Below are 18,321 nucleotides of genomic sequence, written 5' to 3'. Positions count from 1 at the left end.
CAGGGCAGAGGTGACACTGCACACAGGGCTCCCAGGATGACACTGCAGTACCAGGACATTGCAACATGATGTGGGGAGGATTTGATTGTCTTGCTGGAACTCATTACCAAGTTCCTGCCTCTAAGAACAGGAATGACATGAAAATGCCCTTTGGATGTCCCAGCAATGAATCACTTTGAAATGGGTGATGGCTGTCTCACAGGTTTGAGGATGAGGCCCTGAAAAGCAGCAAAGGTGCAATGTAGTGGCCTTTTGCAATTCCCCTGGGCAACAACTGCTCTTGTGCCTCCAGCCTGCTTGTTCTCCCTCTGTCCCATCACAGTCACATGCAGCTCCAGCCGCAGTGCTCCAGCTGGGATAGAAGATGTGCACTGCAAGTCATCCCAGTATGGTCTGACTGCTTCCTGAGCAGCACTGAGTGCTCCATATCCTCACTGGCTGCTGCTGAGGCTCAGGGATCCAGCATGCTGTCAGAGATATCCAGCACTTCTTTAATTTACAGCCACTGCTCCTAGCAGGAAGAGCAAACATGACCCAACTTGTCATGAAATGAAGTGACCTTTATGTTAGTAAGGCTAGTTCTGTGATAAAATGGCATTATGCCTTGAAGTTCCATTGTGTTGTATAATTGAAATTCGTGGTGGCTTGGTTCATAAGGGCTGTAGAGCCATTGCCACTAATCCCTCAGGTATTTTCTGCCAGCTAATACAGTGTCTAGTGTCTCTGGTGCTTCATGCTATGGATCACAGTAAATAATTTTCCAGGCTGTGCTGTTACACTGAGACACACAATTTTGAGGAAGCCACTCAGATTTTTTTTATTTCTTTTCCAGTCCTGGCCTCTTCTTTCCACCTTTGCAATGCAGCTTTTGCACCACCTACTCAGTTATTTCACCACCGGTGTCCTAGAGTCAGATTATAAAATGGACCCCCTCAAATAAGAATCACACTAAAAGCAAAATGACCAGCCCTGAAATGAAAGAAGTTTGTCTACAATGACAAGCACTCCAGAAATTTCAGCACATCCTATTCCCAGGTCTCAAAGTCAGTTCCAAAAGTCCTCCACTGAAAATCCACTGTGACTGCATATTAAGGAGAACCACTATTCCTTTCTAGATTAATCTGTTGAAACATAGTAAAACAGCACAATAGATGTATATTGGGAACTATCTTTGATTCAGAGAAGAAATAAAGACAAGCAAATAAAGGAGGACTCCAAGGAGCTCTCAATGTGTAACATAATTTCCCTTAAAGCTCTGCTTAAAGAATAAAATGTGATTTTTGGTATCTTCAGAAGGGAGGCAATCAGTTGCCTGAACTTCTGCCACTTGGCTTATGTTTCCTACTGTCAAAAAATCACATAAGTACTCAAAAAATGTGTTTAAAAATCAAATTGCTTTGCTCTTATGCCTTCTGCTCCAGACACATGCTTTTCATCTGCATTTTCTTTTGGTAAATGATTACCATTATGTTTGGCATTTCCTTTTGGAATAGGCTGTGAAAAGGATAGGACATGCAGTGGCTTATAAAGGATTGCAAGGATTACTTTCAGAGTGCTCTGGGATGAGTTCAGACCATGACACACAACTTTGTAAACAGGGATCACAAAACACCCAATCCAGAAAGTGCATGATAAAAAATTCTACTGTGACAAAGAGCTTTGGACAGGATCTGACTGTCCATCATGGCAAGATTGTTTACACCAGGACAACAAGGAATACAGCAGCTTTTTCATTCTGAGTGTGCATTTCAGGGTTTTGAAGGTGGATAAATGGAGCCTATCTTGAAAATGGACATAAAAGACAAAAAATTTTAATGAGGATGAACAGACACACTCCAGAGTTCATTTTCTGCTTCCTGTCCAATTCTGTACCTTGAAACTGAAGCTTTATTACTTGAAGTTTATAATAAGTTTACTGCAAGCTGAAGTGTGATCTGTAGCTATTTCCCACACCTCTATAATGTACTTCAGGAACTTGTGTGAAAGGTGAACAGTGACGTTTAAGCCAACAAGTGAACATCCTGCTCATCTTGCAACATAAGCTGGAAGGAAATTGTTTTCAAACTTTAGTTAAGTAACTGTTCTTTGATCAAAACCACTGTCACATAACTCTTACTAAAGTGCAAACCAAATCCTGATGTACCAATAATTATGCACCACCACTGCTACAGGCCTGGTAATTGCTGTTTATGACACTATTGCCTGAAAACTCTTTGTGTCCCAGCTGTAGGAGCTTCCTAGACCTGCTATGCTCGTGCCGACTTTTGTCACTTATCACACTCCACATGCAATCAGCAACCAAGGTGCACCCACCTATTGTTACAAGAGTAACAATAAAGCCCCTGTGCAGTAGGAGAAGAGTTGGAGCCACTGTGTCAATGTGCTGTGAGAGAATTAGTGGATTTGATGGGACAGAACTTGGCTAAATGGCTCAAGTAGAACAGTAAAACTAGAATACATGGGGAAAACCTTTTCAGGAAAGAATCTTTAAAACCTTACATAAGCCAAAAAGTAGATGAAGCATGAAGTCTAACCAAGAAGAACTGCTCCTAGGTGTTATGAATTTCATATTTACTCTCTGACAGTCTGTGAGAAACTCTTCTGGAGGATATCTTACCAGCCAAGGAGTTTCTGTCCTCTAAGGCTGCTGAAATAATGGGGGTTTTTCAGGAGATACAGAAATGTTCTCTGAAGAATATGTGTGATTGGTGGCATGAACCATATGAAAGGCTGCCAGCTGGCATGCAGTCACGCATGCCACTTCAGAAATGAAAATGATAAAACAGTGGCTGGCATCAAAGCCCATAATGACTCCTAGCAGTTTCCAAGCTCTCTGGTGGTTATTGCACTTCAGAGGAATGGGGAAGGGATATGGTTTTCTATTGGGTGAGTAAACATTCGGCTCTGTGCCCTGTGCTCATAATGGATAGTTTCCTGATTAATTGTGCTGGGATTGGATACCTCAGCTGGTTGGACCTAACAAACAGGTATTGTCAGACCTCCGGGAAAAAGGTGCTGGGGAAAATCAAACTGCCTGCTGCGGGTTGATATCCGTGATCTACATTAGATATTCAGATGTCTGAGTTTGGTATTGACTACTGATGTTCTGTCATACAGCAATGCAGGTCTTCATGCTAAATAAAAGTGGGTTAATTCCTGACTTCTAATCACATTCCTTCATCTAAGGAAATTAACTCAGGCCTGAAAGTAGGAGAAACAGTGGCATACAAGAGTAATTTCCACATTCCATTGAATCCAAATGACAAATACTTTTCCTAAAATGAAGAGGAGGATATGCCTTTAGTGCAAAGAGAATCCAAGCCCAGAAATAACAAACACTCAGCCCCAATACTGAAGAGAGGGTAGGTTGGGAATAGCAGAAGGACAGTAGAACTTTTCCAAGTTCAGAACAAACCTTAGGAATTGCTAAAGGTATAAACACATTTGGAGTTCTAACAGTGAGTGTCCAAGCCAGCTGAGATCTTGGCTGATGGTGGTTAGGCAAACATCAGGTCCAGGGACATGAGTCGGACATACAGAGAAAGGATCTTCCTCTGAGGAAGAAGATTGATCTGGGTGGGAAGTGATTACAAATCACTACTTCAAAATGTCCAGTCACTTTCTTCTGAAGAGTTAAAGATTAGCTTCATCCTTTTCTCCCAAAGCACCAGGGTGAATTGCAAGCACACTAGGAAGTTAGTGTGCAGAGGAGATATGATTCAGTGTATAAATATCAAGAGAGTTAGGCAGAGATTTACACTCCTGAACAATGGTATTTTAAATGTTAAGTCCACAAAATCCAAGATGCTTTATACCCGTATTGTATTGCTTTCCAAAAGTGCTGTAATTCTTTAGGCAAGCTACAGAGGCTTAAAACAATATGAATTCTGTCTTTGTACCACAGGGTCTTTAAAAATCTAGAGAGCTACTTGTGAGTGCTTGAAAAAATCCAAGGTGCAAGTTCCCAAACTCTCCCTGTCACACAAGTATTCTGATTTGCTGTTACATATCTGTGAGGAATGGGAGAGGGCAAACAGGCCATACCTGAAGCATTTGTTTGACCAGCTGCTAACTCATGATTAGTGTTACAAACTTCACTGGAGTTAAAGGAAGTTCTCTATGGCAGGAATTCCCAACAAATCAATATAATGTAAATTATTCCCTTTCCATTTCACATGGGAATGAAACAATGAAGGAAAGAAGAGAAAAATCCAGTGACAAGAAAAATCAGTTTGATTTCCCTATAAATCATTACCTTCCAGCACAGTGTTCCCAAGCAGGGAAAGCAGATGCTGGAATTTGAGGCCAATGCACCCACTTTGTCTCCTCATAGCTGTTGTGCTTTGCACCATCTCAGTGCCTCCAAGTTCAGGACCTTGTTCTCTTTAGATCTACATCCAGTGCTGAGGTGTGACTCCATTGATTTTAATTTATTCCCGATTTACACCAGTAGGGGGGTGATTAGAACTGCAATGCCCATGGAGTGTGCCATAGGGTTGCTAATTCTTCTTCACTTCAATTCTTGAAAAGATGATATCTTTGGGAAAGCTGTCATTATTTTATCCTTCCCTCCAAAGCAGGTAAACCCTAGAACACAAGCTTCTAGATTTGGGACAACTGAGGGGATACAGGCTGCTAAAGAGGAGGGGGTAAGGAAGGGAGCATAAGCAAGTGCTATACCCAAAGATCTTCTCCAGTCCTTTCCCTATTCTCAACTACTCTTCCTGCTCAGTCCTGGAAGTCTTGGCTTTGTCACACTGAATAAAATACTTTTCTGAGTAACTCTTGTTCATGCATTGTAATAGGTTTTCAGTTACATATGATGATTAATGAAAAAAGGTACCTATCTAATAGGAAAGACAATACATGGTGATACCATGTATTGCAATACTGCAATACTGGAAAGTCCCTGAGTAATCCTACTGCAATTGGTTTTTTCCTTAAAAATGCACTTAATGCAATTAAAATGGTCTCGTCTGTTCTTTGAAAAAGTTGCTGAGTAGCCTGAATACCCTGACAGTGTTTCAGGCACCATCCTGTCCATTTCTTCTTTTTCTTTTTTTTTTCCCCCAGTACTACTTCCCCTTCTGGAGATGATTTCATTTCCTATGCAGTTACTACATACATGGGGAAAACCCAGGAATACACAGATATTTTCCATCAAACTTGATCAGTAAATGGCTTTTGTTGTATTGTGAATCTGCCAAAGGGCACAGAAAGGAAGAACTGCAATTTTGGAGTCCTTCAAAGCTCTGAAAAATGTGAATCAAGTTCTGAGTCAACCACAAATACTCTGCTGGAAGCTCAGGGAGTGCTGAAATAGGGCTCAGCATCTCCATTAGTGAATTTTAGATGTGCAGCTGCAAGCGTGGAGTATTAAATGCATAGCACCAGGACCTAGAAGAGCCAGCAGGATTAACACTGGGAAATCAAGCTGGCTGACAGAAAATTCAGGAGAGAGAGAGAGAAGTGCTAGCAATGACTTTAAGTGTGTGATATGATTGTGTATTCCTGGAGCAGCTGCGTGTGCTGCAGGGACATCCACGTTCCGTGTGCTCTTGAGACAGAGATCTCATCAGCAGGGCAGGTGGAAAAAACCATTCACCAGCTGAGATGTTGCAACTGCGCTTCTCTGCAGCACGAATCACGGGCTGCACGGAAAATACAGGAATAGGGATCATCATCTCCTGTGCTCTGAGGAAGTAGTGCTGTGGTCCAGCAGAGCTCTGCCTCTCATCCTTGTTCTCAGAAGTCTGTGCAATTTTATGACTAATTAATACTCCTTCCTTAAATCACTTGCACAGTGACCTTTGTAACACCTGCCCAGTGCAGGACTTATTTGACAAAGACCCTTCACTCCATGCCCAGCACTTCTGGAAGTGAACAATTACTATTTCCATTTTTTAAAAATGAAGGTAAATATCAAACACAAGCAGTTTCAGGAAGTGGGGAGGCAGCCACAGAAATTTCAGCGAGCCTCTCCTGAGATGGAGGGCTCAGCAAAACAAATTTGGCTTGCAGAATTGCACATTAACTAAACAAAAGAGAATTAATATTTTTGCACAGGACTGATCAGACATTGCAGAAGCTCATAGGAGACAGATACTGAAAGTGAATCTCATGGTTACATTTCTAATTAGCCCTTTATTCTATATTTTTCATGTAAAAGTCATTCAGTGAGAAAGCTGGCAAATTTAAAATCTTGTGGAGTTTGCTGATGCCTAATTAAGGAATAGTAGTGGGGAAAGACATAGAGTTATGGCATTTGTAACTATAATTAATTCTTTGTTTGGCCCTCTCAAGTCTGTCAAGGAAAGGTTCACAGTAGAGACCATCTCACTGCTAAAACACACATGAAACTAAAGATCCCAAATGCCAGGAAAAAAACCACAAAGATGTTGAAGTATTTTCCTACTGCAGATCAAAAATATGAGGAGATTTTGCATACAGGGTCACAGAAGCGTAAGAAATTAAGAGGAAGAGTTTGCCTAAAGGAAATGTAAAGCAAAAGAGGACTACCCTTTCCTGTGGAACCTAACACTCTTTCAAAAAAACCCCATCAGGTCACAGGGACTGACTCAGCTGCTCAGCAATTTTAAAATCATCTTTTACATGTTTGGATGTAAAATTCCAGGCATGAGGCAGAATTACTAAAGATAGTAGTGAACAGTCATTAAGGGAAATGAGGACAGGGCACTGCAAGGATCCCCCCAGGGGAAAGAAATTCCTCACTGTTCATGTGGGCATAAGGAAATGTAAATTTCCTGGGCACTCAACCCACAGAAAATTATCTGAGAACTGCAGTATTTTCACTTGGGTATCTCAGCCTCTCTCCTGCCCTTTGTTTTCTATAGTATAACTGATGTGGAAGCCTTGATTAGTGGAATTACTGAATCCTATGCCTACTGTAGCACCTCCAGGTTGATCTGAACTAACCCTACATGTACCAGTTTGCCATGTGATTTGGAAAGGGACTGTTGGACCACACACCCGTGTCAGAAGTTGACACAGGACAGCCTGTGTGTCATATACTGCTGATAAGCATCAGTACTGAGAAATCTTATCACTTGGTAGCTGTTAAGGCACTCTCCTGCCAAGAAAGTAGAAGCTTGTCAATAACTGTATTCATGACCCTTACAACAAAAAGGTGTTTATACAGCTGGAGGATATCAGATATCATTTATGACACCCATATTTAAGGCTTAGCAATGGCTCTTTTCAGTCAGAGTGTGTGTGAACTAGATTCCAGCAGCTCTTAATTCACCCACCTCACATCTCCAAAACAAGATCCTTGAAATCAATTGGAACAGCATCCGCTTTCTTTGGACCAAATCACATGGTTTACAATAAAATGTGTAACCTTTTCATTCAGAGTTTATCTCTTCTGACTTCTCTCCGTAATCACAAGAGAGATTTTATCTTTGTGGACTGTGAGTTTTTGCAGGCCACTCCTGAGCACTCTGCTCCCTACATCATAGCTTACAAGTCAAAGCACAGCCTCCAGTGCTCAGTTGTCCCACTGCTCCATGTCAAGATTTGTTATGCTGTAACCATGATGTTGTCTCTGATAGATGTAAAACACCTAAGCCCTTTCTTTATATTTGAGTAAAATACACAGAGCCACAAACATCTGCTCTGTCTGGACCAAGAAAGCAGAAATGGCATTTCCTTAAAACCAAACAGGCAGAAGGTTTTGCACAAAGAGCATGAAGGATAAAAGCTTCATTGCATATAGAGTCCAGAAAGAATATCTTCTTACTTGGGATACAGAAAATAATTTGTGAAATTAAAGAGGAATAATAGTTTGTTGGAAATACTTGGGAAAAAAATCCACACTCCTTAGGCCCTGCAATTCATCCTCCCATTTTCCATTGATGCTCTAGCTTGCATTTCTGTAAACAGCTTGCTCTGCATGGAATTGGAGTGTGAGAGGAAAATAAAAAGTCCAGAGATAGGAACAAACGATCCAGTCTGTTGGACAGGACAACACTTGGTAAAAAGAGGTTAACCTGGAGACATGATAAAGCCTACAGAAGTATGAAGCTAGTGGAAATCAATGATAAGGATCAATATCTACTTCTTGTAATCCTGTAAAAGAATCAGGAGGCAGCAAACGAAACCAGAATCAGACTGCTAGGGATAAGTCTCAAAGACACTTAGTATTTTCTTACACAAGACACCTGCTGATTGCCATGGTTGAAGAGGACAATCCCCAGGCAGACCTCAGGTCAGACAAGCAAGGGCTGTGATGAGGGGTTTTTCTGTTTATCTCTTAACTAATCCAGCTGTATTCTGCACGTTGTAAAGTGACAAGGAAACCAGGTGCTTAATTCCATAGCTTCTGGAATAGCTACTGTTCAGATGATGTGCTCTAAGGCAATTTATAAACTACAGACAGTGATAGATATGGTAATAGGAACTGGAATTCAGTCTGGCATATGTAAATCTCTGAGACCTTCATGATCAGTCAGAGAAAAATAACCTGCATTCATTCATATTTGGCCCTATGTTTTGTTCCTTTGACTTCTCCATTATGTGGCAGAGGAACAGTAATGAGAGCCCTTATTGTTTAACCCAAATAAGGCCTAGTTGTATTATAGTATTTGTGTCTACTGTTGAAAGAAATGGTTGAACACCTCTGACATTGTCAGAATAATCCTTCTTCATGATCCCATCTTCAGTTTTCTTTATTTCCATCATAATCAGAAGAAATCTTCTCTTTACAGGGTCAAATTTAAATTCACAAAAGTGCCTCACTTTTTTCAGAAGCAGAATTCTACAGCAGCTTTTAGAATTTTCCTTTGCCCAAATTCAAAGCAGCAAAAAACTAAGAAGTTTTTGCTTCAGAAGAAGCAGTCATTCTCAAAAAACAAAATCTACCTTAGGTTAGACAAAGGAATTCATTGCATCATATTTATATATTCTGTGTGTTCTCAATGATTCTACAGAGTCTCAGTGGTACTATTGCTTATTTCAGTGAAACTAGATTTGAATTCATCAAAAGAATACTGTAAATATTTCTGGTAAAGTTATCTCAGCATACAAAACAGTTTTTTAAAAGGTACATGAATACAAGGACATGGAGAGCTACTATCTATAATTTCTAGAATTATTGGCTCCTACTTCTGTCATGTCTTAGAACAGAAAAAAATAAAAGTGAAGTCCAAAGACACAGAGATAGAAAATCACAGAGCAAATGCCTTTGAGCTGTGGTAGAAAGTCACAAGGAGGACACAAGTACACATAAAAATTATTCCAAGAAGAAATTACAAACTCTCTACAGACTGCAGGGCAACTCTACATGTCTTTACTTCATAAAGTGCTTTCTATGAGTGAGAAGCAGCTTTGTGGTTACCAAGGGAAAGGGGCTTACCCACTCACCTGTGACTCAGGGCTCAGCAGCATCTCGCAGGTTCGGAGTTTCCCGGGTATGACCCCCCCTCCCCGTGATGCCAGAGTGCCCAGCTGGCCAGGCAGGATATAAACACAGCCTGCCCCAGAACACAGGCACTTGTCACCCTGGGATCTGCCAGAGCTCACTCCACCACACAACCAGGCCCAGGCCACACCAGGAAGACACTCTCTTGCATCATGATTGGCAAGACTGCGGCTGCTGTGCTGATCCTGCTCCTGATATCAGCACTTGGAGCACAAGGTAAAGAAACCTTTCCTCGAGCTCTGCTGACTAGTGGCCAGAGGAAATGCTGGAGGGGAGACACTGTGCTGTCTTACCGGTGCAGCAAAGGGCTCTCCCAGTGCTGTCAGCAAAAACCCCCAAGCTGTGCTTCCTGTGAAAATAGTGAACCACTCCACTGCTTTTTTTTTCCAGGTGAGGCGGTGCCACGCTCAGCCATCGAACTCCGGTGCCAGTGCATAAGCACCCATTCCAAGTTCATCCATCCCAAGTTCATCCAAAACGTGAACCTCACCCCCAGCGGACCTCACTGCAAGAATGTTGAAGTCATGTAAGTGTTTTGCAAAACCTTCCTGATTACTTAACAAGAAGGAAGCAGATTTTGCTCTTGATAGGGTGCAAGAGTTCTGCGAGCAGTGTGAGCAGTCTGTCGAAGCAGCTGCTTAGAAAGCAGGACAGCAACATTCCCCGCTCCTACAATGTGCTACATGTTGGGAACTGAGTGTTGTTTTGCCAATCTCTACTTGTTGAACGCGTGCAATATTTTGACCTAAATTCGCAGTAATCAGGCAGCAAATAGCTTTCTAAAACTCTGAATTTCACTGGCTTGTGAAAATGCATGGAGCCATGCTGAGCAAGAGATAAAAATATACTTTTTAAGGACTAGGTCAAAAAAATGATCACACTTCTGCTCAAGTCTATGAAAAAAACTACCATTGGCATTCAAATCGTTCCAGTTACATTCCAGAACTTTTTCTGTAAGTAAACAAGTTCCTATGGACTGGTAGTTCCTTTGGACTGGGCAGTACAATTTCTGAATCAAGATGGAAAGATTTAACTCTTCAGTGAAAGACTGACACCAAGCCAGTTGGGGGAAAAAAACAGTTTTGAAGAGAGGGAGAGCCCTGCAGATGGTTTACTGCATCAAATAGATATGAGAATATACTAAACCAGTGAAAATGATCCCTTTATGTTAGGCTACAGCCTCAGTTTATACTGCCTAAAGTGGAACATGTCAGTGTATGCCTAGAATGATGTTATTATGAGAGAAAGGAGACATTGCCTTGGATTTCACTGAACAGCCCTTTTCCCTTCCTTTCTTCCCTGTTGCAGAGCTACCCTGAGAAATGGCAGAGAAGTGTGCCTGGAGCCCAGTGCTCCCTGGGTGAAGCTGATCATCAAGGCAATTCTGGACAAGTGAGTAATTTCTCCTCAATAAGCACAGCTTATTGAAAACCGGTATTTTAATTGAACTACCAAACACAGACGGGTGTGAAGGGCTCCAAAATTCTGTCTCCTCAGGCAGTTATTACCTTTGTGTTCACTAATTGTAACAAACACTGTGATTGCTTTGAGCCTTAATTACAGCATTAGCTATTGAAGCCTTACTGTGCCACACATCTCTGGAAAGGTTACCTTCCTCTCCCTTAAGGCAGAAGCATTTTGGAAACCTGCAGCACAAGTACTCAGAGAATCTGAGCATTAACTGACTGGTTTTCTCATGCTTGCAGTGGCAGAAAGCAGCAATCAGTTTTTCAAACTACTGGCACATAGATAAGTGGAGGGAAAAACAGGCTCCAGTTGTCAAGTGAAGCATCAAATGATGGAAATGCACTACTGTTGAATCATTTTGGGAATGTTATGACTTACCAGTGTCCATTGGGTTCTGTCATAGCTTTTCAGGGTCTTGGGTACAGAAGCAGAGAGTGGTGGATTTCAGCTGACGCCAGCAAGTCTTACCTGTTGTATGGTTGTTTTTAATAGCTTCCCTTTCCATCTTCTTTCTTTCTAGGGCCAACACCAACCCTGAGACAGAGTCCTAAAACACAGAAGAAAAATGTCCTGACTTCTCCAGCAAGGCAAAATAGGGAAGACACTCACCCAGCTTCTGACAGTTCACCTCCTCCTGCCTCCTACATTCACAATGTCACATCATTTAGAATATGGATTCCCTGGTCTGTAGTTAGTTGCCAACCATACTTTTAGTCTTTTAAATTGGTCTCATTATGCAGGAAAGAAACCACTGCCACCTCAACAAGAAGGCAGGAAAAATGTCTCGTGAAGGAATATGGAGATGATTCTGGAATAATTTTTGCTAGACACAGCTGTAACAGTGCAGTGCATGCTCAGTGGAACTTCCACTAAATGACTCATTCCCTTTGTGCTAACAGTTTAGAAAAAGACCAGAAACAATTTCTCCCCAGCAAAGCATGGACAAGTAACTTCAACTGCACCTGGGTCACTGGCACTCGCAGTGGGCTGCTGGCTGAAGAGGGGAGTTCCACAAATAACACATCAAAATTCTTGTACATTGGGTTTTGTGTCATAATTATTTATTGTGAATGAGTGTTGTGAAGGCATAAATATATATTTTAATGTCATCTTTTGGCCAGAAAAAAATATTATTTATTTATAGAATATTTATTTATTTATTTATTTATTTATTTATTTATTTATTTATTTACTTGTCTAAGATTTTTATGTTTACCTATCTAATAAACACTTGTTGAAATGTTTTTCCTTCAATTTTGTTTGTTATTAATTTCCTTGTTGGAACAGAGAACTGAAAAAAAGAGGAAGCCTTTTCTTTCCGTTTGTATCACATAAGGGGTTCCAAGAAGGGCAAAGGGAGGATCTGATTTGTGGGAGCCAGCAAACTGAAACAGCATATTGCTGCCTCTGTAAGGTGTAGATAATGAGAGGAATTATGAAAGTTATCTACTGTCTTCCTCTTTCCTGTCTGTGTTTCCAGAAGTCTGGATGATAAAATACCCAGATAGTAATGACCACATACTGGTTAGTCACAGAAATCACAAGGCCATAGCAGTGTGGTGCTCTGACAGCACAGCACCTGAGAACATGGCAGTGAACAAGGGGCTTCACTAGCTTAAAGAAACAGGGAAATCTGATAAACATTAAAGAAATCACTGAGCATCCTCCCTAACTCCAGTTAGGGGGGAGGACTACATGAGGGGAAATCCTAAGAAACAGAGGTCCAATTCTATGGCCTTATATCTACCTGTAGCAGAGCAATTTATAGAGGAATGTTGAAATTCAAGCAGCAAACACTTGTGAAGTGGGAAAGCTGAGCAAATATTTTGATATTTGTTTAGGTTTAGTCTTTTCCAACAAGAAGCCACTCCATATTCTGCACAATCATCTTATGTTTGCTCATGGTGCAAGACATAAAAGGAGTTTTTGGCAGTGTTTGAGTAAGTTCTTGTGCAAGAGGACAACTATTCTGACCACATTTTCCTCCCTGTCCCCATATTTTCCCCTGTCCCACTGCACAGCTTTGTACAGGCTGCTATTCCTCAGAATGCGAAGGAGTCAAGGTTTCTCAAGGAGACAGGTTTTGTTCAGACTTGTCTTACAAGTCTAAGCCTTCCTGTAAATAATCCTGAGGGATTTTTATAAGATATCTCCTTTCAGAGATGTAATTTGGAGATAAGGATGTTGCAAGTATCAGCCAAGAATGGGGAGAGGTTGGGAAAGACCACTTGATCTGCACAGCCATAAAAATCTGGGTGTATCCTAAAGGATTGACATCAGTTTTAGTGTAGTGCAGATAGGCATAACCTCTGCCACCAGCAAAATCCCAGTCAGGTTTCTGGGAGCTGAACCACAGCTGAGAAAGGGCTTTTCTCATCAGTTCTTCTGTCCAAAATGTCAGCAATGGCTGCACTTGTAGGACCCTGGGCAGAGCATCTGCACCTTCCTCTGTAGGCTCATTGGTGAGACGCTATTCCAAGGGTAAAAATTCCAACATATCACATCTCTGTTATGTGTGCAGTCGCAGAATACCTTCCTTGGAAGCACAACAACCACTCTCATGCTTCCAAAAATGTGTTTTGGTGCTCTTGGAGACTGCTAAGTGAAGCACTGTGGCTCTTCTGACTTGGTGTCTACCTTCACCAGACTGGGCTGCTCTTCCTTGTCAGTAGAAGTCACTTATGACATGTGTTTATCTGCTGTCTTAAACACCTGTGATTATTCTAAAAGCATGAGGTTAGAAAGAAAAACAAGCAACTTCCTAAGTGTTTATTTTAACCAAGTATCATTACAGCCCTTACTGCCAGATACTTTCTCCTTTCATATTATGAACAGATTAAAGTTTCAGAAGAGCTTAAGTGACTTTGGTGATGATGCCTCAGTCATTTTAAGCTCATCATTTCCTCCTTAATGACTAGAGAGACTTCTCAGTACAGAATAAAGCATCTAAATCCCTTTAGCCAAACTGAAAAAGACAAAATCCTTTCAGAAAGCAGGAGAAACTAGTTGAGTCTTGTCTTCATAAAACACTGACCAAATAATTTCATCCAATTCATATCAAAATATAGTGTGCAAGATTGGGATGAAAAGTTCTTGTAATTATGCTGGGTAAATGTTTGTGCACAAGGCACTTTAGCATAATGCAAAGAGCTGAACAGAAGTTCTATATGCACAGAGGAGGGGAAAAGTCTCTTTATTTTGGCTCAGAGAGACGTCTGGTAATGTTGCACTGATTTCCAAGTGCAAGCTTAGCATTGTTGACTAATGTCAATATTCCATGAAGAAGTGAAAACAGAAAGTGATGGATAACAACAATTTAAAGAATAATTGAAAATATACAGCAGCAAAAGGCAGGAAAGTTTGAAGTGCCACTGAATGGACTGTACAGAAGTTTGGGTTTCTTATGCAACGCTCTCCTGTGTTAGGAAACCTGCATGTGCAGATCCCACCTCTCAGTGCTCAGGCTGCTGGGAGTGCACCTTTCAGGTATAAAACCTGATGGGAAACAGCACCAGAGCAGGACCTCTGTCAAGAAGAAAATCTGCACAGCAATGGATGGCAAATCTGTTGCTGTCACTTTGGTTCTCTGCTTGGTCTCAATGGCAGGGTCAGAAGGTAAGAAAATTATTTATTAAAAATCATGTAAGCAATTAATCATTATACACATGCAAATGCAAGTGGGCTTATGCTATGTCCATGATGACTTTTTGCAAGAGAAGTGCATCCTCGGTAAACTGTCGTTCAGAAGCAAAAAGGATCATTTGTACCTCTTAGGATGCTGTGGATGTTTCCAGGAGTAAAATATGCTTCTGTCTGCAAATGGATTTATTCCTGTGCTACAATATATGCTTGTCTCTAGATTTTAATAAGTGCTTGAATTAAAATAGGACCTTTTCCCCTAAATATGTCAATAAAGGTCTTCCTTTACAATTGACAATTCTATCCTTTTTGCAATTTTATTCTTAGTAGGCAGGTTGATGACAGAGCAAGAATTATCCTGTTTGCAAGAAAGAATAAGGAATATCTTATTCTTATCTGCTATGATCAGATGATCATGGCAGAACCTTAGCAATCCAAGTTTAAATTCAAATGCACCTGCACATCAACAGCTCTGAAAACGCAGCTGCTGTGTTGTGCAGATGCAATTACTTTTATCTTAGCACGCAGCAAATCTGAGTGTCTGAGAAACAAGAATGAGGCTACAGGAGAGAATGCAGTTTGCTTTACAGGGGGGCAAATAAAAACACTGTTCATGTACCCAGAGATAACAGAATTTTGTTCCACAGGTAAGGCCCTGGAGAAGACAGATGAAAGAGGCTCCCAATGCCAGTGCATAAGCACTCATTCCAAGTTCATCCCTCCCAAGACTATTCAGGATGTGAGATTAAGCCAAAGAGGACCTCACTGCAAACATGTGGAAATCATGTGAGCACTTTTCCTCAACAGCACCTTGCTTCCTACAGGAGGAACCAACCCGGCATTTCTCCTCCTTTTTACTCAAGTACTTTGAGTGGCAGGATGTTTCCCTAGCAAGCCTCAGAGACATCAGGTATCAGGAATGAGGCCTTATGTCCAAAGGAATAAGCTATTTCCCAGCCAGTGTTACAAGCAGCTTCCAGACAGTATTTTAATTCTCTTTCTGTCATCTTACTTATGAAGAACATCAGAGGGGAGAATCAGATTCCACAACACAGAGCACAATTAATAACTTAGACATTGAAGAATCAAAGATACAAGCTTGATCCTCTTGACATGAATTAAAATGGTTTCCTCTGCATGTGGCAAAGTTTGAAAGGCCCCAAGTTATTTCTTGTGTCAGAATTTCATATGGAGCATTTCCCTGTTTGAGGAGTGGGGAATTTGGATTATACTCCATGTGGGTACGAAACAAAAGATACAGTAAGCTTCATTTAAAACCACTCCTGGAACTATTCACAGGAACCAGAGCAGTGCAGTCAGCAAACAGAAAGGCTCTGTCAGGCTTTTATACTTTCACTACGGTTTCTTAAGCAAATAATGGTTATACAATTATACCCTCTGTGCAGCACTGCATGGCATCCTGTTCCACCTCACTAGGCATTGGTAATTTAAGCCAGGCTTGGTTAAAAGAAATACTTTTAAAGGTAATTAAGTTCCCGAAAGATCTGCTAAAGAGTGGCCAGATAGAGAACTGAAACCAAATAGAAAATTCATTAGGTTCATCATAAGATTATAGCATAAACACCTGTACTGACATAATTCATTAAAAACCCCCAAACACATAAGACAAAACCAAACAAGTCCTTCATCTACTGGCTAAGAGAAATTTGCAGCCCTTAGCAGAAGTGTGAGGGACACACCTGGCCCTAACTCCTGTGCTCCTTTCCTGGCAGAGCTACGCTGAGAGATGGCAGGGAAGTGTGCGTGGAGCCCGCTGCGTCCTGGATCCAGCTCGCTGTAAAGACTCTGCTGGCCAGGTGAGCTGTTCCCTTTCCTGGAACACCTGCACCTAAAAGCTCATTTTAGAAGGCTACTTAAATTCTTGGCATGCAAATGTTCACCCTCTTCAGGCATAGGTAATTCTTTCCATCAGTTCTCTCTAAAGCAATATTTCTACATGCCTGAGGAGCGAAACAGTTTCCTTTGATATCTTCCTGGTGTGTTAAACAACCCAAAAGGCCATGGCTATGAAGGCCCTAAACATCTGCTGACAGACAGTACATTTTGTGTGTTTGATACCTCCAAAAACCAAGGTCTCAAAAACTCACTTCCTCTTTCTGGGTATAATTCAGACAGACAGCTGGCATTTCCAAGATCTTTCACTGCTGAAGACAGGGATAATCAAATCCCTACTTTGCACACAGGCAGATGAAAGTTCTTTCTGTGGGAGCGGTTCATGCAGGAACAGTTTTGGTTTTGGTTTTTTTTTTTTCTTTGCACAAATGTCCATTGGTTGGCACAGTAAAAATGAGTAACTAAAGATTGGTGAGCACTTACTGCTCTCCCTTAGCTTGTATTAATATTAATTGTTTCTTTAATTTCTGAATTTACTTTATACTTAATCTAATTACAGGGCCAGGGACAATGTTGAGTCACCAGTCAAAGAAAAGTCAAGGAAGAATAAACCTTGGATTTCTCCAAGGATGTGGAATGAGAGAAAGCATTGCTGCTGAGAATGCCATAATTTCTGATGAGAATGCCCCCTCTGCTAATAATCACTACAGTTGATTATTTTTCTTTCCCTGAGATGGTTGCTGATTCATGCTATTTTCTTTGCTGTCACTCTCTCTTAACTTCTGTCTGTGATAGATCAAGAAGCTCAAGGTTAATGAAAGTGTTTAAGTGTTGTAAGGATGAGAATAACAAGATGAAGTTAGTTACCCCTAAATGGTCTGACTGAAACAGAAACAGAATGGATACAATTTGCAAACACATGAATAAACACATAATAAAGAAGCATCTCTGTAGCTTTGAAGGAAATCATCTCTCACACACTTGTTGCAGTTTGAAGATGAAAACAAGACAGTATGGACAGATGTGAGAGGTCTCACAGGCAGAGCCAAACTGCCTTTCTGAAATGCTTTCACAGCCCTCACTAAACATTGGAAATAATGAGGCAAAGAAACATGTCTTGGAAATGGATAAGTAACAGATGAATACATGGAGATGAAGGGCAGAATGAAAAGATCAATTTATCAATTTTCACTGATGAAGGGACATCACCCATGGATTCTTATACCACATTGTGTGGGGTCCTGGTAGGTTTGGCCATCCCACACAGGAACTGGGAAGGTCATTTGCCATGAGCTGAAGTACTCTGGTGATGCTAAATGATGATGTGAAAACAAGGCTTATCTATGAAGAACTGCAGAAGGACCTTGGGAGAGTCACTGATTAGGCAACAAACTACTAGGAGAAATTCCCTGCAGGAAGTAGCCAAAGTGATTGACACAGGAAAAAAATTAGAACTCCTACAGAAGTAAAACATTCTAGGCTGACCTTCAGCACACAGGAGAGAGATCTCAGGGGATGCTGGGTGCACGATAGGAATACCAGATCAGGAATGAAGAGTGTTTGTAAGTGACTAAATGGGATATGACTGGGTGTAAGGAAGGTGCAAGCAAGCGTGGGCTGATACCTGAAATACCTCCTGTCTCATCAACAGTTCCAAGTCACTGTAAGCCTCAGGGTAAAGACTGCGAGCTCAGGGCTTTCAGAAGGGAGCAGCTAAAAATAGAGACACTACATAAAACTCTTGTTACTTCTGTTTGTTGTGCTGCAGTTTTCACTCACAGACAGGAAGATGCAGGCAGAAAGACACACATACACATATATACCAAGAGAAGTTTAGAAGTCATCTTTCCAAAGAAAAAACCCACATTATTTACTTCAATATAACAGAAAATATTAGGTCAATATTTTTCTCTCATGTTAGT

At 41.1% G+C, this 18,321-nt stretch overlaps 2 protein-coding genes across 2 annotated transcripts; both read left to right on the top strand.

Annotated features, from left to right (window-relative positions):
- Nucleotides 1-9,585: 9,585 nt before the first annotated feature.
- Nucleotides 9,586-11,457, top strand: LOC132072495 (interleukin-8-like). Its single transcript, XM_059470859.1, has 4 exons — nt 9,586-9,655; nt 9,830-9,965; nt 10,748-10,831; nt 11,427-11,457. Exons 1-4 carry the CDS (start codon nt 9,592-9,594, stop codon nt 11,455-11,457), a joined length of 315 nt encoding a protein of 104 aa, XP_059326842.1. The 5' UTR covers nt 9,586-9,591.
- Nucleotides 11,458-14,380: 2,923 nt separating this feature from the next.
- Nucleotides 14,381-17,341, top strand: LOC132072323 (interleukin-8-like). The gene is made up of 4 exons (XM_059470541.1): nt 14,381-14,521; nt 15,193-15,331; nt 16,279-16,362; nt 16,959-17,341. The coding sequence occupies exons 1-4, from the start codon at nt 14,458-14,460 to the stop codon at nt 17,056-17,058; spliced, it is 387 nt and encodes a 128-aa protein (XP_059326524.1). The 5' UTR covers nt 14,381-14,457; the 3' UTR covers nt 17,059-17,341.
- The last annotated feature ends 980 nt before the right edge of the window (nt 17,342-18,321 follow it).

The sequence above is a fragment of the Ammospiza nelsoni genome, chromosome 4 (assembly GCF_027579445.1).
Source record: "Ammospiza nelsoni isolate bAmmNel1 chromosome 4, bAmmNel1.pri, whole genome shotgun sequence".
In the NCBI taxonomy this organism is placed as follows: Eukaryota; Metazoa; Chordata; class Aves; order Passeriformes; family Passerellidae; genus Ammospiza; species Ammospiza nelsoni.
This window is presented reverse-complemented; position numbering and strand designations above follow the sequence as displayed.